The 22,295-nt window shown below is 39.2% G+C and overlaps 2 protein-coding genes across 2 annotated transcripts in view; one reads left to right on the forward strand and one right to left on the reverse strand.

Annotated features, from left to right (window-relative positions):
* Positions 1 to 20,766, forward strand: part of LOC142341762 (uncharacterized) — a 112,272-nt gene extending 91,506 nt beyond the window's left edge. Inside the window, exons 2-5 of the mRNA XM_075392968.1 lie at positions 9,395 to 9,462; positions 9,708 to 9,851; positions 19,519 to 19,782; positions 19,977 to 20,766. Coding sequence (XP_075249083.1) covers positions 9,397 to 9,462; positions 9,708 to 9,851; positions 19,519 to 19,782; positions 19,977 to 20,594 — 1,092 coding nt within the window. The 5' untranslated portion in view covers positions 9,395 to 9,396 and the 3' untranslated portion in view covers positions 20,595 to 20,766. The remainder of the gene's footprint in view (positions 1 to 9,394; positions 9,463 to 9,707; positions 9,852 to 19,518; positions 19,783 to 19,976) is intronic.
* Positions 1 to 22,295, reverse strand: part of LOC142341766 (uncharacterized) — a 553,339-nt gene that overhangs the window by 322,763 nt on the left and 208,281 nt on the right. The gene's annotated exons all lie outside the window — the stretch shown is intronic.

A 22,295-nucleotide genomic window follows, 5' to 3' on the forward strand; every position in this document is an offset into this window, starting at 1 on the left:
AGAGCAGAGGATAGAAGTCTAAAATTACAATAGACAAATTTTTGGGGCGAAGAGCTCGCCGACTTGTGAAATTTACGTTTTGCATTAAGTGGCGATAGATGCCGCGAAAGACGCCAAAGTCTTGTCAAAACAGTTCATCAAAACTTCTACATGGACGAACTCCTCAAGTCAGTCAGAACACCCCAAGAAGCAATCAAAATCTTTCTAAAGATCTCAAAGTGTCTCAACAAAAGCTTATTCAAAATGACGATGGATAGCATTTGACGAAAAAGTCAAGTTACAAATCCCAGAGGCAGATAGATTAACGAAAGCTGTGAAAACTTTCGAGGCCGAGCCACAATCATCATCAATCCGTGGATTTAACTGGAAAACAGACCAACAATTTTATCGTCAGTCGTGGAACTATGCAGGAAGTTCCGGTGAAAATAACTCAGAGAAATGTTCTATCGTTTGTCTCGGCAATTTTCGACCCGCTTGGAAAATGTTCACTCTTCACGTTAAGGATGCGGTTGCTACTCAAAAGCATATGGGCAGCACTGGGACAAGCATGTGAAAAAGAGTTGTCAGCCGAACACTCAAATCTATTCAGTGATTGATGTTCTGAGTTGAGAGAAATAAGGAGGATGTCGTTATATTAACTGTGGCACGTTGTTGTAGAAACTTTTTACGTCAAGAGATACAATCTGTTCGTTATCCTTCAGAGAAAGTGACTAAAGCTTTTCTAGCATCCAGCGTATTGGTTTCATTGTTTGCGTCCAGTAGTTTCTGGAAAAACGGTGCCTGCAATCTGTTCAAGTTTTCATAACTGCTAGCAGGAATCGAAAGAACAGGTTGGAGAGATTTTTTTTATATTTTTTCTGTATCTTTGCTAGTCCAAAAACCTGGCTGGTTGTGAATCAGTTGAGCTAAAAACTTGATAGTTTTTGTTACTGATTCTTCCTTTTGTTATCATTTGCTGAAGGCTGTTAATTATCACAGTCTTGATCACATTTTCATCTTTTGCTCCGTTGGTTTTTTGGAACTGATCAGAGTTTAGCACAACCGAGTTTATGAGTGCTGATCTTTGAATATCACAAGACTAGATCTCATGATAAGCCAACTAATTCTCTACAATACAGAGGCAATTGTACTCATAACTTTGCAAGCAAACTGAAGAAAGCATGCGAATTGCAAGTGGTTTTTATAACGCAAAAATTAAGATCATGTCTCCCCACCCTGAACTCATCTTTCGATGGAGACCTGAAATCCCAGTTGGTATGTGAGGTATATTGTAATTGATGCGGATCCATCTGTGTTGGGCAAACAAGCCCGCATGTTACCACAAGGATATCAGAATATCAAAAGAAGGATTCACAGGTGGGTTAACATCTGGTTGAATGTTGTGGCGCCACGAATTTCATTGAGCGAAAAACTCTGGACGCCTGTTGGACAGTAGAAACTAATGACTATCGAAACTATATACATCAGCAGGCTAAAGCTGGCACTAAACAAACGTGATGAAAATTGGGGGCGGGAACTCACGTTATAATATTAGTTCAAATCATTTTTTTGACTAGATAACGATACATAGGGCCAAAAACATTTTGTGCAGTAGAAAACGAAATTTGCAAAACCTCCACAAGAGGGATACTTAGGGTTAGAGCAATTTTGGAATTATCCTAGAAATACAAAAACAGGGACAAAATCGAAAAGCCCGGAATAGGAATGTTTTTAAAGAAAACGAGAGCAGATGTAAATATGAGTTGTAGATAGGCTAAATATTGTATATAGGAAAGAATTTTCCGTTTAATTTTCTAGTATCGTTCCTAGAATTGTTTTAGTGGTGGTCTGAGACAAATGTAAATACATTTGCATTTTATCATTTAACAATTTGTGAAGCAGTTTTAAACTGACGATGAACGTTAAGTTCGAAAACGTTTACTTTAAATATCGGAAGTAATTTTAATTTGACAAATTGGTTTTTTAACGATATGTAATTAGTTCCTTCTCATATCTGGTTTTCACAACCGCTGGTTTTTTGAGTAAAAAAACATTAGCTTAAAAACTTTTAACAACTAATGATAGCAGGTGCTTGTTCCTCTCAAGCTGAAGAGTTTCAAGTTTTCGTCTTACTATCAGACACGAACGTCCAGGCACTTTTTCAAAAATGGAGTCAGGAAATTGGTTAAATTCTGATAAGGTATTCCCGGAATAGATAAAATGGGGGCATTGGTGTTTTCTCTGTGAACCTTTATCTATTAGTGACTTCGAAGGTTTACCTCGGAATTGCAATAAAATTCAGTTTTTGGAAAACTCTCTTCTGTTCTCTAGCAAAGTTCACTTATCTAGTGACTCCGGAGGCATCGCCTCGGAATCGCAGAGAAGTGGCCACAAATTAGAGACAAATTGTCCCACTCATCGCCCTCTGGTCTTGCATCCACTTACAAAATGCCACCACCCAAAACTACCTGCTCAGTCAGCAACAAGGAACTTGTTTTCAATTGCACTGGGTGCGGAAGATCGATGCATATGAACCCCGATTGTGTGAGATTCTCCGAAAAAGCCATTTTTTGTTTAATGGAAATTTGTCAAAATCTTCTGACAATCTGCAACACCTGTGTCAGACATAATCAAAAAGACAGATCCTCTATAAAATTACCAGCATCCAAGATGCCGTGGGAGCCGACACCTTCGCTGAAAAAGTGAAACAAGGTGTGGAGAACAAGGTATGGTAACAAAGAAAATGCGAAGATAAGCTCAGTTCTTTCCGCTAAGGAATCGTTCAACGCGTTAATCTCCGTGGAATCCCAAAATCGAAAAATCGAAATCCGAAAACGCTACAGAGAGACTGGAACACGACTCAAACGAAGTAAAAGCTCTCTTAAGTTTTCTTCAACTGGACTGCCCAATCACTGATCTGAAGAGAATAGGCACTTTTGACAAAAAGAAAACAAGAAACATTATTATCAAACTGGCAAATGAACATCAAAAGAGTCTTTTCTTACTTTCAGCTCAAAGGCTAGCTAGCTACAACCATATGGTCTATTTGAGCCTGGAGGAGCTGAACCAGGAAGAACAACTTCTAGAAAATGCCGCATTGAAAATGAGACGTCAGATACTGGACAATGGAAAGGAACCCAACGTGCTACGAATACGAAACTTGAACCTGCAAGAGAAAAAAGGAACTGGGTGGACAAACGTAGACAACGAAGAGAGCACCAGCTACCAAAGACTACTACGATCAACCCAGACAAAACTCAGCCTACTCACGTTCAACGTCAGATGCATAGTTGACCTCAACAGTCGAATCTGCTTTGCAAACAGCACAGCAGGAACAACTATGACATGTTCTGTTCTACATAGACGTGGCTGACCCCGGCTGTACACGATGATGCCTTATTTCTTTCTAGTTTTGTGATCTACAAGAAAAACGGGCGCCGCGACAACAACCACAGTAAACATGGTTGAGTCTTAATAGCAGTAAAAAACCACATAAACAGCAGTATATTTAACTTGGAGTCCAACGCGGAACGTATTACTGTTAACCTCAACACCGTGACTGGGTCAGTCTTGATCAGCTGCATCGGCAATCCCCCGAAAACCGTTTCTACGAGACACCGCTTGACTCCCTCAAAAAACGTTCCTTGAAAAAGTCAATGAGCAAAGTGTGACTGCTTCGGTAACATCCGGGGACATCAATTTTCAGCATATAAATTGGGAAAGTCTGACATCAGAAAACACTTATGAAATAGCCATTCTTTGACTTCTTAGAACATTCCAACTTTGAACAAATATTCTACGCCAGTATTCACGTAGTCTCGATTTTCTACTAACTCAAGAAGACGGATCGAACACTAAGCTACCGACAAAAAAATTGGAAGGATTCTACTCCCTGTCTGATCATCATCCCTTCAAGACAATAATCGGGACTAACCTACATAAATGAGTGACTACCGCTAAGTCTTTTTTCGCCTTCAACAAAGCAGACTGGAACTCCATCAACAAGCTTATTGCCGAAAATAATTTCAATCCCTACTGCTATAGCTAGCAATGATGATGAGCTCGTGCGCCAGTGGTATGTCTGGATACGCGATATAATCGACAAATGTGTCCCTCGCATAACTAAGCATAGATCAAGTCTTCCACCGAGGATCTCGCCAAGCACATCTCATCTCATGAAAGTTTTAGCGACGATGAAGAGAAGACATGAAGACAAACCAAGTATTTGTCTTCTGTGAAAACTCAAACGGAAACAAACAGCACTGAAGAATGAGATTGAAAACGACCAAGCCAGTTTTGAAGAACAATCTTCGGCAGCAGGCGAATATCATATCTACAGAAATATCTTAAGTCATTACTTAAAAACAAAGTACTTCCTCGAAATATGTATCTCGCAATCATTGATGATCATAGCCAAATCAAAATTGCCCGCACATCTGACGATCTGGAAATAAGTGAACTATTCAAAAAAATAGTTTTCGAAACATTTTCAACGTGGAAGATCAAATATCTCCGGAACCAATTTGCGAGAAAAAGGAAAAGAGTTTCATCAACCTCTCGGAGGATGAAATCAAGGAAGCGCCTTCAAATCTGGATACCAAAGAAAGCTTTTGGACCAGATCAAATTAGTAACACCATCTTGAAAAACCTCTCAAAACTCTCCACATTGCATCTCGTTGTCTTTCAAACCTGCATCAACAAAGCATCTTTACCATTTCAATGGGAAGTCAACAAAGTGACACCCATCTATAAGGAGAATGAAAAAGCCGATATAAGTCAGTACAGGCCGATTAGCCTGCTCACAAACGTGTCCAAAGTTATTGAAAGAGTCGTTTTCCAGCACTGGTATCCAATCATTGAAGCACAGCTTGAGAAAAGACAATTTGGTTTCCGCCAAAAACGCTCGACAATTCTGCGGCTCCTTTTGTATCTAAAAGAAGTGAATGAACTCTAAGACGCAGCAAAAAGTGAACACATATATGCCCTCTACGTGGACTTCAACAAAGCTTTTGACAAAGTTGCCCACTAAAAGCTACTCGAAAAGCTACAAGACTTCAGCATTGGTGGAAAACTGCTTCAATCTTTTAAGCTGCTATCTTGGAGAACGTAAACAATGTGCCAAGGTAAACATTGCCAGGTCAAGTCTTAGCAATGTGACCCATGGTGTTCCCCACGGATCCATCCTAGGTTCTTTCCTCTTCCCTCCCTACGTTAACAACCTTCCCAGAGCCGTCGATAATTACTCATCGTATGGCTATGCTGACGACTTCAAAGCCATCATCTAGAGCCAAACTGAAGCAAATTGGCCCGTTGAGAAACTCAAACCTGGAGTAAAGACAAGCACATGTCCCTTAACGTCAAGAAAAGCAAAATACTTGGTCTGAAAGGAAGCGCCTCATGCGAATTCGGCAATTCAATAGAAGTGTCGCAACAAAAGGACCTTGGGGTAATCATATCTAGAAATCTCTCCTAGAGTGATAATTGCTCTCGAAGAACAACAAAGGCCTGCCGATCCTTCTGATTCCTGAAAAGAAACTGTTCACACAAAGTCAATCCCGTCACAAACGATGCAGAGAAGTAATTGTCAATTAAAATTTAAATTGATTAACTAGAACGAAAGTTTTAGAACATTGCGTTCATCGTCAGCTTTAAAAAATTAAATGAAATGATTTACGAAATATATAAACTTGTCTTTGACTCTAATACTAAGAAATGAGTTAAAGTAACATCGAATTTTTGAAATTATTTACAGTTAAAATCACATTTACAACCTTTCATTTACACTTATCACACTAAACTCAACTCATTTTTTATTCCGGATTATATAATGCTTTCTATTCCTGAAAAGGGATTTTTACTTTGTTTCCTATCTGTTGAAACGGATTTACTTTTTGGGGTTGTAAAAATTTCGAATTAACATGTACCAGAACATTTTTTGAATTTCAAGAGTCAAATTTTTGTATTTGAACTAAAACTTCAATGTTAATTCCCGCCTCCGATACTCATTGCGCGTATTTATTTGCGGTTTCAGCTTTTTGATGTAGATCGCTTCTATCGTCATTAGTTTCTCAACCCCGCGACATGCATCAACAATCTCCCATTTTACGTTATGCGTTGTACCACAACTTTGATCAAAGTGTAGTCCAACAGGGGAATCCTTCTTTTGATGCTCTGAAATTCTAGTGGTAACATGTCGGCTGGTTTGGCCAACATAGATGGAACTTTATCCATCACATTTAACTTTATATACCACATGGGATTCTTATCACAAGGTAATTTCAGGGTGGGCAAGCAAGTTCTTAGCTTTCTTGTTGTCAAATTGATTTGAATATCACTAAATTTTTTCAGTCTACTTGCAACATTTTGCTTGATATTTCCTCTGTATTGAACAAAAAACCTAGGTTTAGGCTCCCTACTGTTAATACTTTGAACTTTTTTAAGATGGTGTTCATTTTGGGGTGACCTTTTCCTTCGCGACTATTTTATCCAAAGTCTCATTAACAATACTAGAGGACCACTCCGTTGGGTATTGATTTTCAGTCCAGATCTCTTGATTTTTCTTAAGAGCTACATCAAAGGATTGCCAGCCACTGGTCGCACTAAAAATCCTATGCACAGTCTCCTGAAGCACATTTCTCTTATGTTGTAACGGTGCACAGCTACGGAAATTTAGGATTATGCCGTTATCAGTTGATTTTTGATACCAATGGCAGTTGATTTTTTCTATCTTCGTTTAGGTTTATGTTTAGATCTAGGAATGCCCAGTCTCCACTCTCGTTTGGTGTCTCAAGAGTGAATTGTAAGTTCTTGTGAAGAGAATTTGCAAACTCAAGGTAATCTAGAGGGTTCCCCTTTACGGTGCACACTATGTCATCTACATAACTCTTGAACAATTTCAATTCCCGTGTGTCCTCTTTTCTACGTTCTTCTGTACAAAAGGAACAGATCCAAACATTTTCCTGCATGTTCTTATATTCTGTGTCAGTGATACCTTGGCCTTTTGCTTGAAATCAGTTTTTGCATGATTCGCACTCGACTCATTTCCCTCGGAAAGTGACGCGCCGGTTACAGTCAATGCATATCACCTTTGTGTCAGGAGTTTTGATCTCCCTTCCCCCTTTGGGTTTCTGCAAAGATTTTTCAAAGTGTTTCATCCACAAACTTGCCAAAATTACCGCCAGCGAAGCACCCATTGCTAAACCGTCCGATTGAAATTAAAATATTATATTACACTAAAAGTGAATATTCGCTACGGCTGGTCTCAAAAGGCTCTTCATAGCTGACCTCGGAATCTCAGGTACCTTGTCACTGGAGTACAGATCTTTAAGCGCTATTTCAATTGCCTCCTCAACCGGTACATTGGTGTATAAGCTTTTTACATCGAGAGATACCAGTAGCTCATCTTCATCCAATTTGGTAGCCTCTAGAGCTGCTCTGGCATCGTTCGAGTTACTCTCAATATTTGCACCTGGTAAATTCTCGAAAAAGGGAGCGAGAAGTTTATTGAGGTTCTCGTATTTGCTAACGGGTATTGACAGGACAGGCCGAAGCGCCGTACCAATTTTATGTACCTCAGCAAGTCCATAAAGCCTGGCCAGTTGCGATCCAGTTGTCTTGCGCCTGTGATAAATATTTTCACTTAACTCTCCCTGTTTCATTAATTGATGCAAACTGCAATTTATCAGTTTTTCCGTTCTTATTGTTATATCATCACTTTCTCCATTACGAGGCTCAAACTGACTTGAGCTCAGGATTTCATTGGCTTATCCGAGTATGTTGTCTGTTTCCTAGCACAAAACCGCAACCTTTATCAAAAGGTACAGCTAGTAGTTTTTGATCGTTCAAAAAATCATTAGCTTTTTTAGCCCCTCTATCCATTGGTGTCTCACGTACATTCTTGGCGTACCATTTGGCAGACGATTCTATTTCACATAACTCTTCACCATCAGCGTTGTTCTCCCTTAACTCCCGAACTAATCTGTCTACATCCGCAAGGAAGTGCACTTCATTAAATTTTCCCTGACTGGATGCTTTGGACCTAACGATAAAACGTCCAGGAATAATTTCGGCAGTTCAACACCGTCCAGTGTAACAACATTAATATGAGATCCAGTCCGCAAAGGCCTGTCTTGTCTCTCAGACAGCTTCGCTAACTTGTTCGGTATGATCTCTCATTTCATTTCTAATGCTGTACACAATTGAAGGTAATAGTTCTTTTTTCACCTCTTTCCTGAGAATGCCCCTATCCTCTCCAAGTTTTCCCCCGAACAATCTACGGCCTTGTTCTGCATGACTTGTTCCGCCACGTTCCTCCTTTTTCCGCATTGTTCCAATATGATAGCTATTTTAAACTATATAGTGATGTCAGAGAGGAATGCCTTCAATATAATTAAATCAGCAACACTTAAAATAGGAAGTATAATATGTGGCTGTAACCCTGCTCGTCACAAAACTGAATACTTACATTGTTTACGTAGTGCACGTTCTGACCTACGCTTCCCAGGTCTGGTACGCATCAAAAACTGACCTGAAGTCGATAGGAAGAGTGCAACGCAAATCCACTGCATGGATATGCGGAAAAGATGCTGACTACAAACAGCGTCTACTAAAACTCAACGTACTACCTGTATCGTTGCATCTCGAACTACACGATATTCTATTCTTCAACGCAATATGCCAAGACAATTATGTTGTTGTTGTTGGGGATTTTCTTTACAGAAGGGATTTCTCCCAATCAAAACAGTTATAGAAAATTAGTCCATATCTCTCTGCAGTGTTGACAGTCACAACAGATCTGCCACGTGCAGACGTTTACTGGTTTTTTAGATCCGAACGATAAACCTAAATCCAGATCAACAGAAACGCGACAAAACGAAAACTTCGGAGTTCCTTTTAACAGGTTGAAGAAGACCGATACAAATTTTTGGACACGGACTGCGTGACTTATCAACATCTTAAACAAGCACATACCTGAGAATGAGTTAACGAAATCAAGACTGACAAAGATGTATCACGAATTCTTAGATAGGAGCTACAATGAGATGGAACCCTGGACCTGGCGAATTCTGTGGCTCCTGTAACCCTGCCAAGAAAATTGTGCCAGCTGAAAACTGAAGGGTGAATTTTCACCCCTGGTCTCGTCCTAAAGCCTATCTACTACTACTAATAATACATTATTTTGAATTGTAACGACTGGGACGTATCACTACCTTCAGCAAATAGGACAGTTGCAGTAAATCCTCTACAACAACAAAACCTTCAACGAGCTTGAACCATGTACATGCTGATTATGCTCCTTTGGAAATTTTGATACGTTTCAGACCCTAGTGCCATTGTACAATGAGGGGGCTGACGCCCCCTGGAATTAACATTCCAAAATCCTTTCCAACTACAACTACATGCGGTTCCTAATTTCAGATGAGCATGAAATGTCAAGGTCCGCAGCAGAAGTTAAATGGTTTTCACCTTTTTGCTCAAGCAATGGTTGGTGAACTTTGTTTTCGGTTTTTCCAACATGATAGCTATTCTAAACTATATAGTGATGTCACAGAAGAATGCCTTCAATTTAATTAAATCAGCAAAACTTAAAATAGGAAGTATAATATACCGGTTGCTTGTAGCATGTAATGACAAAATAGTGGTCCGAGCTTCAATATAAGCTTTTAAACTACAAAATGATTTAATGTTGTGCAATAGGTGAGTAACTAAGTATTGTAGTCATGTTTTAGAAGTCCAAAGGGATAATCGACCGTTCTGAGATAAGGAAATGGTGGTGGAAGTTGACCAAAGAGCAAAGAACTGCCCTCAATACTCGAGCGAAGTCAATACCACTTCCAAATGACCCATCTGTAAATGTCAATGGTGTACCTAAAGTGAGTGACGAACCCTACCCGGTTGAAAAGGTCTTGTTTAACTTATTTAATATGTTCAGAGATTTGATTGAATTGATTCTTACCTGTGCTGTTGAACTTATTGGGTAGCCTTCATGTACAGAGGGATTTTAGAGAGTCATAGGGCAGACTGGAAAAAGTTTTGTACCAATGAGTCTTGAATTTAGTCGACAACATATTCGAAGAGTCACCTGCCACAGACGCACCATGGGTCTCAAGCGAAACGTCGCACCTAATGAAGAAAACTTTTAACTGTAAAGTGCGAAAGACAACCAAAGTTGGAGCTCAAAATTGCTATGAAGGAAAAATTGCTATGAAGGAGTTTAGGTCAACACGGCAAGATGAGGTCAACACGGCGAAACTTTGAGGAGTAGAAATTTTTCAAGAGGAAGTGGTTCACTCATATACAGAAATAGTTCGCAGCACTCAATAAGAGCCATCTTACAGTCGGAGTTATATCTTGGCGATAAAAACTCGAACAACGAGGCAGAATCCTGTAATCTTAGAAATTTTTCTCTGCCAGCGTTTTCAACAAACAAAACATACTTGTAGTAAACTATAGCTAAGAAAAATAATTTTAGTAAAGATTCTTTCAGGGATCAAAAAATTTTGCCGTGCCGCACGTAACTAAACCTTAAAAATTCAGCAGGGCAAGATGCGTTGGGAAATATCATTTTGTCTAATGCTTCAGCAGCATTGATATCCCGATTGTTTGGCACCATTTTGAATAAATTGATATCCCGATTATTTGGCACCATTTTGAATAAAGGTGTCTTAAATTGAGCAATGGAAAATTAGCAGTCACTCCGGTTCACAAAGCGACCAAGTACCCCTCTGTGTAATATATCGAAAGTAGCTGTAGTATGGGCCTTTGGAGAATCCACGAGTGGTGTTTGACCTTGCGAATGTCATATGGCTTTATTTTCTTGTACGGGTTACACCTTCCGGAGGAGCATAAGATTCGCCATGTGCAGGTGATGAGTTCGTTGTAGCACCTTCGAAATTAGCCGAGATAGAGTGTTGTAAGAAGCATATTCTCGTGTTTCCGTATTAAAGAGGTTTTTCTTGATGTTGTGTAGCTTTGGTGCCGGCACCCAGAAATCTTATCGGACTTTTTGAGCCGTGTAGATCAGAATCCCGTAGAGTTCGTCTGTTGGGTTCTTTGGTTCTTAGAGGACGTTTGGCTTCTGCTGCGTAATTCCGTTTTGGAAAGCTTAGGAGAAATTGGAGGTCATATAGCTCAATGTTGATCGACAAAGGCCCTGGCAATGTCTCATGGCTCTACGCACCGCCAGGATTCCGAAGAAACTTACGAGGATCGACGGATCAAACGGAGACAAATATCTTCTGGATCTTTCCTGACTTCGAGACTGCTATTCGGGAATTCCGCCGGCAGGTTCTTGTTCCTGGATCAGCCAATGCCAGAGACGCTGATCCGTGCTCTACTTCTCATTGCTGGCTCTACTTCTCATAGAATCTAATCCCGGACCAGACACTAGATGGCCATGTGTTTGCGGGAAGAATGCCACCAGAGGATGCATTGAATGTGTATTATGCAGAAGATGGTTTCACTTCAAATGCATCGGAGACACAAAGCAACCATGGCCCTGCCATGAATGTTCAACCACGAGCAATTGATCATGTGGAGTGTGTGGATTGAACGTAACTCACTCTGCCATCGAATGTGTCAAGCGCAAGATATGGCATCACTACAACTGCATTGGACAAATTAGTGATGAAACTCGATTATGGTTCTGTCAAAAGTGCGAAGACAAAACAACAAAGCCTTCTTTAACAACGTTAAATGTTCTACAACTAAACATCAACTGAATAAGGAAGAAGAATTATCGATCATTCTCAAGGACACCAGTATTGACATAGCTCTTCTACAGGAGACCAAATTCCCTCAAAAGTCGCAGATAGCTTTTGACGGATCCACGTCATTCGGAAGGACAGAAACCAGAAGGGGGAGTATGCACCCTATTAAGAAAAGATCTCAAGTACAGTGTGATGGCCACTGAAGATGATCTTGAAATGCTGGTAGTGGACGTTCATGGAAAGGAAATGCTTTGAACGATCAACTACTATCTTCCTCCGAATGTAAATGTCAAACCAAAACAAGTATTCAAGAGGCGACCCGTCCCAACAGTTTGCTGCGGACATGCCAATGCTTAAAATGCCGTATTGCCTTCAGATCTGCCTGGCGACGCAAGGGGTACTGAATATGAAGAAGCGATATCCGAAAGTAATCTTGTGCTTAATGAGTACGGACCAACCAGAAAGCAGTCATGCCCTGACATTACAGCAGCGACTGAGGATATTGCAATCTGCGCATCCTGGAACATTCTCGACAATCAGTTAAGTGATCATTATCCCATACTCGTCACTTTAGCTGCTCAGACCCTTCCTCCAGGCGAGAAAAGCAAAAGAAAACACAAGTTAACTTCAATCAGAATGGAACCTCTTCATCCAAACATTAGAGGATCTTACCGAATACGAAATTCCGGATACCGTTGAGAAGGGTAAAAAAGTGTTCATGGCAGCTGTTCTGAAAGCCTCTAAGCTAGCCATTCCTCAAACGAATAGAAAGAAAACAGAACGGAAAAATGAACTCATTAAGTTCAATGACAAAGAAGTAAAGGATCCTAAGGAAATCGCCAACAGTTTCAACAAGGAGTTCGCAAGGTCTTGTCACGTTGAAAAAAGCAAGGTGAAACGACAAAACAAAAGACTAGCGAGAAAGGTAGAAGGCGAAGACTACATTGTTTCGACTAAGATGATTGACGAAGCTCTAAAACTGACCACCAACAGTAAAGCCCTGGGGCCAAATGGAATCACGAGTTTACAGCAGAAGAAGACAGAATATATAGCAGGACTGGCCACATTAAGCCTTAGCTGCTGCAGGATAGAGGTAATCTGGAAGCAAGCAATAGTTATTCCGTTGTTGAAACCAGCAGATCAGGCTTTCAGTTACAGACTTGTCAGCTTACTCTCACCCGTGGCATGCTTGTTTGAAAGAATACTACCTGTATTAATTACCACCTGTAAACAAACAATTACCACCTGTAAACTACCTGTAAACAAAGATTACTACTACCTGTAAACAAACATAACCCTTCCTCATTTCTAACACGGCTTCAGAAAGAAACACTCAACTATAACGGCATTAAGTGTGTTTACACAGTCTGTTCTATCCGGCTTCAATCGGATGGGGACTCCAGCTAGAACTGTTGCTGTAGCCTTGGATCTTAAGCGTGCCTTCGATACGGTTAACCTCAACCCACTCACGGAATCCAGACTGAAGTCCAATTTACCAAACTCAAACAAAAAGTGACTCTCAGGATACCTCACTGGAAGCGAAAAATAACGAATTTCGATGAAATCATATCTCTAGTGGAAAAGCTGAGAAGCGGGGTACTTCAAGGTGTGATCGTTTTTCTTCTGATAATATCGGAAAGATATGCCTCAGCCGCTATGCAATGTTACAGTTGTCTGTTACGCTGATAACAACTATCCACTTTTCTCACCTCTACTGCAAAGAAGCTGTCAAAAACATCAATGAATACCTTAAAGATCGTAATTTCTTCTTCCACAGAAAATAGTTGTTTCCCTCGCCTTCGAAGTGCTCTGCCATTCTACTATCCACCTCCTACTAAGACTGGAAAGAAGATTTAAATGTTGTTCCGGGTACGGAGCGGATAAAAACAGTCAATGATCTTACCCTGCTTGGAGTTAAGGTTGATCACTCGCTGACCGTTAAAGATAATGCAAGAGACCTAGTTGAAAGAGCCTCGAAGAGAAACAATATCCTGCGATCCCTGACATAAAAATGCGGACTGTAGAAAGAACAACTAATGACTGTTTACAAAGCCATTACTCGTTCCACCTTCAAGTACGCTTCTCCTTGCTGGTCTTTGATTGTTTCCAAAACCAATTGGAATAAACTTGAAAGTATACAAAACGAAGCAATGAGAGTTATAACTGGATGTACAAAAACGACCCAAATTGACCATCTCGCCGCGAAACGAGAATCCTCCCTGTAGAAATTCACTACAAACTCTTGACAGCCAAGTTTGCAGCCTCAATTCATGACCCCAATCACCATTGCAATGAGCTACTGACGAAACACACCTATAAAAGGAAGGAAACGCCTTTCACTTTTTCACGAAATTGTGAAGAAACGTACGTAGTTGACATGAAAATTCCAAAAGGTGCAAATGATCCTACACACCAAATTTGTGGAATCTGTGATCAGAAACAGTGAACCCAACAGATTACTCCAGGCCATTCCCAGCGTGTCACCCGAAGAAGTTGACAGAGGCGAGGCAGGTTTCTCCTGAAAAGAAAGAGTTTTCCTCTCTCAAATGAGGTCTTCCTACTGCCCTCTGTTAGGAGACTTGAAAAGCAAAATCAGCAGCGATGAACCAAATACTTGCAGGAAATGTCATAAAGAGCGTGAAACAGCAGCGCACGTTGTTAAACATATTGGTGGAATCAAGTGGAAAGATCTTTTGCGGTCTCCCTAAGGATCAGTCTCAAGGCTTGGAGAAATCCTGGCCGAAACAACAACAACACATTGACAAAGGCTGGATGTTTAGAGCCGTCACTCTATTTTTTAAATCTGATCTTGTCCCACATATTGGGAAAAGATTTTGAGAAATTTTTTTGGACGAAGTACGAGTTTGTAATTCCCGAAATACAATGACAATTTTGATTCAGAAAGGAAAGATCTGACACCTCAAAATGTTTGTATCTCGAGACAAGATTAATAATCTCTTCGATCAGAAATCATTCTCAGAGCTCGTGACATTTTAGACAGGTTTCTCAAAAGCTTTTGACAAAGTACCTCACCCACTACTTATTGCAAAACTGCAAGACAATGGTATTGGTGACAAGCTACTTGATCTTATATCCTCGAACAGCAAGAAACGTTCAAAATTTTTGAAAATCAATACTCTCCAATCCTCACCGAATTTTTACAATTTTTTAAAAAAGTAGCTTTTTTAATTATTTTTGAAAAACTGAGTTATTTTTTGAGTTTTTCAACCCCCTGGGGTAAAGCAACCTTCACTAGGCTTTGCTAATAGGTTCTTGCATAGTTTCTAGTGCAATGGAATGGTTTTCAACTTTTTAATATCACGAATTTTAGCAATTTTTACTTTAATAACTTTTACTTTTCCTCAAGATATCTGCAATGTTGCAAATTTTCAATAATTTTGGATATTTTTTGAAGTTCTCTGAAAATTATCTTGTTCCGAGTTTATCGAGCTTTATGGGTCAGTCAAATTGGATTAATGCATATTGTTTGAAGACGATGAAACGATTCTGCAGACATTGTAATGACGAACTTAAGCAGAATTATAATAAAATTTTAAAATAATAAATTTTTTTTTAGTTTATTGATTTCCATGGATTAGTATAATTTAGTCTTGCAGATGGGTTACTGATATGATTTGAGGTAGGAAAAATGGTTTCGAAAACTTTGATATTGAATAGTTTAGAAACTATAACAAAAAGCACTACCTACAAGGTTTGTATGTGGGTTAAAGGGTAGATTTAACTGGATGAAATTCAGGGTAAAAGCAGTTATTATATCTTTAAGTTTGTTTGATTGGTTTAGTTTCTCCAAATTATAACCCTTGCTATTTTATTTTCTCCAATTATGGGACTCTTAACCTTTTTGGCAGCCATTGTTCTATTGATCTGCTAGTCAGATCAGTAGGTTTTCATTCAATTATCCAGATTGTATTTATAGACTTGTCCTGCTATATATTGTTTGTAGGAGTTTTTCACACCTTTTTCCATGACTTTCAGCTTTCAAAACGGGATAAACAGGTAAAGCTCAGCGGGCATCAAGTTGCACTACTGGCCATTAGCCGCGTTTAGTAGTCCTTCAAGTGTTTAGAATGGTGAAGCTATTGGGAATGCCGCAATTCAAGGGCAAAAGGTCAGTTTGTTTCTGAGCCCAAAATATTGCATTTCGCGTTTTTTTCGTTACTTTTCGAATAATTTGGAGCATTCTGAAATTGAGGTTTGTAAAAGTTGATGTCATTTGAAAGGTGTTATTACTTTTTATGACCATTTTGTGAGCTATATGTCTTAACAATCCAAACATAAACACGCAAAATTAGCCTAATTTTTGTGATAAAGTTATTAAATAGTCTCCACATGCACACGGGAGGCTATTTAATTTTGATTCAGCTCCTGATTGTAATTATTTGTTGTGTCAGAGGCAGGCCATTGTTTGGGTAGACCCAGTTACCGGGGATTTCAGATTCCGGTGGAAGAAACCTGTATGCTTCAAATTCTAATGTTGCAAACTGTGTAGTATGTCAGCGAATACTGAAGTTCTGATCTCCGAGATCTCACTTTTGGCGCAAGCGTTCTTCGCAATTGTTTGAGCGTTTGTAACATTAGGTTATTTTCTCAGTCAACATTTGGCGCGAGAATTTCCGCTTTTATTGGACTGATTTATCTATTTTTCTTGTAGTTATTTATTTAGATAGAAATTGCATTAATCGTTTAATTAGGACCTATTCAGCGCTTACTGCAGTCTTCGGACTCTTTTCATTTGTCCCAAACAATGACTGCTTTATCCACGCCGCCTCCCCCATCCTATTCGGCATGCATTTTCTGCATGGGTTTTTGTACAGAACAAGAACGCGTTATCTGTGTTCGATGTAAATCTAAATGTGTTCATGGATCTTGTCTTGGAATTGCTCAAAACACAAATTGCATTGGATTGATATTTTTGTCTTGTCGAGTTGTTTGCCAACTTCTACAACAGAATTATGAGTCCTTGATCGAATATCCGCTCTTGAAGTTAAATTGGAAAAAATAGATTCGCTGATTTTTGAAATTCAATCTCTGAAGCTGCAGTTGAATTCTCTGAAGAAACTGGATTACCCGTATCTTAGAGCTGCTTGCAGAAATCGGACTGACAGCGATCGTTATTCAAAGAAACGGAAAGCGGAAGGCAATGAAAACTTGTTTGCTGACAAAGAGTCCCAAGACAAAGCCAAAAGTTTTCAAGACGGGCGCAAATAATAATCATCAGACGACAGTCAGCGCAATTAAAGTGCCACCGAAAAGACTGTATCTCTACCTTGATCGTTTAAGCAACTCTGTCTCTACGGATGATATAAGAGAATATTGCAAAAAGGGAGTGATTTACTGGGTATTCGTGAAATATCCAGAGGCTAAAATCGTCCGGAATCTTTTCAAATTTCAAAACGATCAAGTTGAATCTGCCGATTTCTGGCCCCAAAATATTTCATTTTCACTATTTTATTTATATCAGAAAGCGAGGGAGTTGCTGGCCTCCTTTGATACATGACTATCTAATTTTAAATCTGTCAGTGACTGTGTAAAAGTTTGTTTACATAATGCAAGATCGGTTCGCAACAAGACCTCGCAAATAAGAAATCTTATTGAAGCTGATGATTTTAACCTTAGTTTTAACAGAAACTTGGTGCAAAGATAACTCAAATGATGAGTTTTTTCTCCAGCAGTGTTGCCCAAATGGTTATTATTACTTGAGTGCAAACAGAAAAAGAAATGGCAGAGGATTAGCGGTGTTCTATGATGGAACTTTAAGTGTCGATAATTTTTCAAACAATTGTTCAACAAATGTGGAGGTGGCTTTTATTGAGTTAATTTCTGTTAATATTTTCCTTTGTATTTACAGACGAACAAATACCAGTGTTCGTGCCTTTATAAGTGAGTTAACATCGTTTTTTGAGGCGAAAGCGCTGTTGTTCAAAAAATTATTTTGTAGGTGATATCAATGTTTCTAGGCTGCTATCAAATGATGGGTTGGATTCAAAAATCAAAAGAAATTGGATTTTTTGGATGAATTTGGTTTGCAACAGCAAGTTACTGTGCTTACTCACAAAAGTGGTGGAATTTTATACCAGTTTATAACATCCGAGGAGGTTGAAGTGTTAGAACCTCTTGTAAATTTCATTACAAGCTCTGATCATGCAGTTTTTCACTTTGACCTTCTGCAAAAGCACGAGAGTTTAGCTATAAAGATGGCCTCGTGCAGAAATTGGCAAAATTTCGACGCGGAAAGGTTTGCAGAAAATATTGTTGCTCCGATAGACAGAGATAATCCTGAAAATTTTGCAAGTGTTTTAATGAAGGAAGTTAGTTATGTCGATAAGAACCATCCTCTGAAAACTGAATTGTTCAAAATAATACGTGCCTTTTCTTTGACGATGAGCTTGAACCATGAAAATATTGAGAAAGTTTGAAAAAGCTTATCGAAAGAATGGAAATCCCCAATACAAAAGCCGCTTCTTAAATCAGCTTTGGAATATTTTACCTCCTCTAGGATTTGGTAAGAGGTTGCTGAAAGTTTTTTCTTGCAATTGATTTGTTTTGATTAATTTCATATCAAAACAAATTAGACAGATTAGACAAATTTCAGCAATTTCATGATAAATTTGCAATTTCTGTCATGTTCTTTGAAAATTTTGTTATTTTGAGTTTTTCTAGACCCAGTTGACAAGGAACTTCCTCTGGGTTTTAATAATATGTTACTGCATGATTTCTTGTGATAAAGGAATGGTTTTCTTTAATCTTAAGAATTTAACTTTTTTTTACTTGCAGTTCTTTTTGATTATTTTTTTCTCGAAATTTGGCCTTTTTTGAGTTTAAGCCCCTTGGGTCAGGGAACCTCCTCTTGGGTTTGATAGTAGGTGACTGCATGGTTGGCGGGGTCAGTGGAATGGTATTCAGCATTTTATTATCACCAACTTGTTTGACAAAATTAAAATTTTTTAAAGGCTCTGAAAATTATTATGTCCAGACTTTATATATCTTCATGGGTCCAGACTTTTATATATCTGAATTGTTTGGCTGTTATAGTTACTCCAATTTTGGGACTGTTTGGTTTCTTGGCTGCCAATGTTAATTGATGCGCTGGTCCGATGCAGTAGTTCTAACTAACTCATTATTTAATTCAAATGTATGGATTATATAAAGTGATATACTGTCAAAGTCAACAGAGCAGAATCAAAAGAAACGGGATAAACATATAAAGTCCGGTCATTAAGTCATAAGTCATTAAATTATCAAAGTTCATTAAAGCGATTGTTAGCGGGTGTTAGTTTTATGCTCAATAGCCTTCAGTTTAGAGACTGAATTAAGTGTAATTTTGGAATCTAACCGAATATGCAGAATTTACACACCAAATAGGAACACTTTGACACGTAGAAAAGTTCTGTCAATTTCTATCTCTTAATTTCTTTTTCTGTTTCAATACCCATGTGAATCAAGCGGGTCAACGGCGGCTATTTTCCGGCAATTTAGCGGCTATGTTTCTGATGTTTTCTGAAGGCAATTGAACATTTTTATAAACAGGAAATAACTGTCCAAGTAAATATGAATGTAAATTTCGTTCAAATATTGATTATTGCCGTTCCCCAGGATTTAAAAAATCAATTTTTATTTAATGTTATTTATTTAATTTTATTAATTATTTTTTTTCTCTTGTTTAGCATTGTCGACTTAAAAATTTTTCCAATTACTTTTTTAAATTATCACGGGTATCTTACATTCCTCAATAAATTTTTGAATATGTTCAGTCGAAATTTCATTACACTCATTTTAGCAGTTCGGATTAGATCCATTCAGTTGTTTTTAGTTCTTGTGTGAACTGTGCGGAGCAACCTTCTCAAGGAGAGCACTGTTAACTTATCACCGCAAACATTGTCGGCAATCGGAATCTGTGACTTGTGTGTGCCTCATTTGTATGAAACAACTTTCCAGCCCCTTCAGTCTCAAACGTCACATGCAAAGTTGTGCAACAAAGAGGGACAAAAATTCGTCAGCTATGACTGATAAACTGCTGGAGGAACGCTGGGGACATCTAATGGAAACAAACTTTGTTCACCTCGACCTACTCGAGGTAGTCATGACATATATGTGCTATATATTTAAATTTTAGGCATAAAATATTTGACTTCAAGCATAGGGAAGTATTGTTTTTAACAACACACGAACTGTTTTTGGAGGTCATAGACGGAGCTGTGTGACGTTAAAATAGATCCGCCCCGTAAGAGATCTTGTATTACTGGAAGAGAATATGATATTATGTTTTAGTTCAACTGTGCTGTGTGCAATTTCTCTTCAGACAAGAAGCGTGTTACGCTTGAACATATCAGAAACTGTGTGCTATCTAAATCTGAAATCCAATGCCACCTCTGTTCCAAGTCAGTCAGATCCGAAAGTGACCTGAATCAGCATATGATGGAATATCACGACGACTTTTCCAATATTGAAGAGCCAGCTGAAAATTCCAGCGCCTATGAGCTGCCAGACATAAAAACCACGACAGAGGAATTCATAAACGTTAATGATGATAATAACAGCTTTATTTTTGACCAATGTGATGACCTAATAAACTCTTCTCTTGATTTTGACTCTCTTATTCAAATACACGCCGAAGATTTATACGATTCAGATTTGTTTATTGCCTCATCCCCGCTAAACTGTAATTCTAACAGTGAGCAGAGTAGTTCAGCATCTAATCACATGTACTTGACAAACTCTCAGGTTGCTATGCCTGGAGGTCATTCATCGTCTTGGGAGTTTAAGTCCATCTCATCAAAAGAACCTGTGTTGAAACGTCATTTACATGATGTAGACCACAATGGCGTGAATCGTACTAGTGTTAGTGAGATTTCGATTCCTCTTCAAAAATGTGTTCAAAAGAAATAAAACGAACGTAGTCTTTGTGTTTACTGTCTGAAATTCAAATTTAATTTTGCAAAAATTGATAGATCTAAAGCTGTGATTAAATTCTGTATGGTTCGTCATATTGTTTGTTTGATGTTTCTGTTGGATATTATAAATTGACGGATTTCGATAACATTAATTTCTTCCTAGTTTATTTGTTTTTGCCGTAGCTGAACAGTGAGAGATAGCAGTTGATAAAGCTTACCCAATTTGACGATAATTTTTTGGTCTTTGTTTTATGGTGCCTCAGACGTGAACTTAATTACGCTTCTTAATCTTAAAAGTTTGACCCCCTTTCAGTCGGCCCCATCCGCCAGTCACACCCCCCCCCCCCCCCCTCACACCCCTCAATCTCACTCACCCCCATCACTCCTCCGTGCGCGCCCGGCGATTTGGATCCTCCCTCGTGGGCCCTCTCAAACTAACCCCCTCCCCCTCTGAGCCTCTAACGCCTTACTAGTCTCTAAGTATGCGCTTCATCCAAAATTTTTGAGACATAAATTCATGGCGTCCCCCACATCAGCTCCCTCACAGTAGCCCCCGCCCCCACTTCGGCCCGTCGTGCCACCCAGAGCGTTTGACCCCCGGCCCCTCACCGCACGCTCCTTAGTTAAGCTAAAGCTAGCCTGCTAAAACAGTAGCTAGCTACTGACGAAGCAGACCGATCGCCAGTCGTTTGAGAGCAAATTGCCCGACGTTAGTTGTTTGTTTGGAGGAATAATTTAACGGGGATACATAAATAAGGTACCATTTGAAAAGAATATATCCTAAATTTTCGGATGGCGTTTGGTTTTGTTTTGGATTTTTTGCTGTTGGACATTGGTTTCTGCTATATATAATCGCGTCAATGCTTTTTGACTGCTCTTTAACAAAGCTTGTGGCAATTATATTAGTCCTCTCGGTTTTTTAATGCGATTTTCCGCTTGACTGATTTTTCGTCTGACCCATGTGACACTTCCTCCTCAAAAACGGGATAAAACAGGTAGCGCACATCGGGCATTAAGTTCTCTTAGAGATTTTCAGCTCACTAGTCTCCAAGTATGCGATTCACAGAAACGCTTGTGGGGACACAATTATGGTGTGAAGAGCGGTTCTTAGAAGTTGACCCCCAATCCCCAGCCCTGCACATCGTTCAGGCCGTAAGGGGCCCTTGCAGCCAAAAAGCACCCTCCCATTGTTGCCCACCCGCCCCCTCCTACTGTTGCCCCCGCTGCGCTTACCTCACTCCCTTTCAAATAAGCTAAAGCTAACCTCACTAAACCGTAGCTAGCTACTTTCGAAGCCAACCGCTCGACGGTTGTTTGAGAATAATTCGCCCGACGTTAGTCGGCTATGTTTAAATTATTAATAGCCGCACAGCGATAGCTGGGGCTATTATTGGCCTTCTCTTGGTTTTTTTTATTTCGTCGTCATGATTTTTGTTACGACCATATGACGTCACAGCCACTTTTTGTTCATTCGTTCATGCAATTTCAACTGAAATGCATGTGTGACGTCATTTTTCGCTCTTAGTGGAGCGAGTTTTTTGTTCATGCGCATGATTAAATTTTTGGTCACATTTGACTTACCTCACTCTCAAAAATGACTCCTCACTTTGAAATTGACTTTTAATTACTTTAATTCAAAGAGATAATGTCAAATGGGTGTGTGCCACTCTAAATGAAGGTTTTTTGAGATCAGCTA

Source organism: Convolutriloba macropyga, chromosome 6 (genome assembly GCF_964194025.1).
Source record: "Convolutriloba macropyga chromosome 6, txConMacr16.3, whole genome shotgun sequence".
NCBI lineage: Eukaryota > Metazoa > Xenacoelomorpha > Acoela > Convolutidae > Convolutriloba > Convolutriloba macropyga.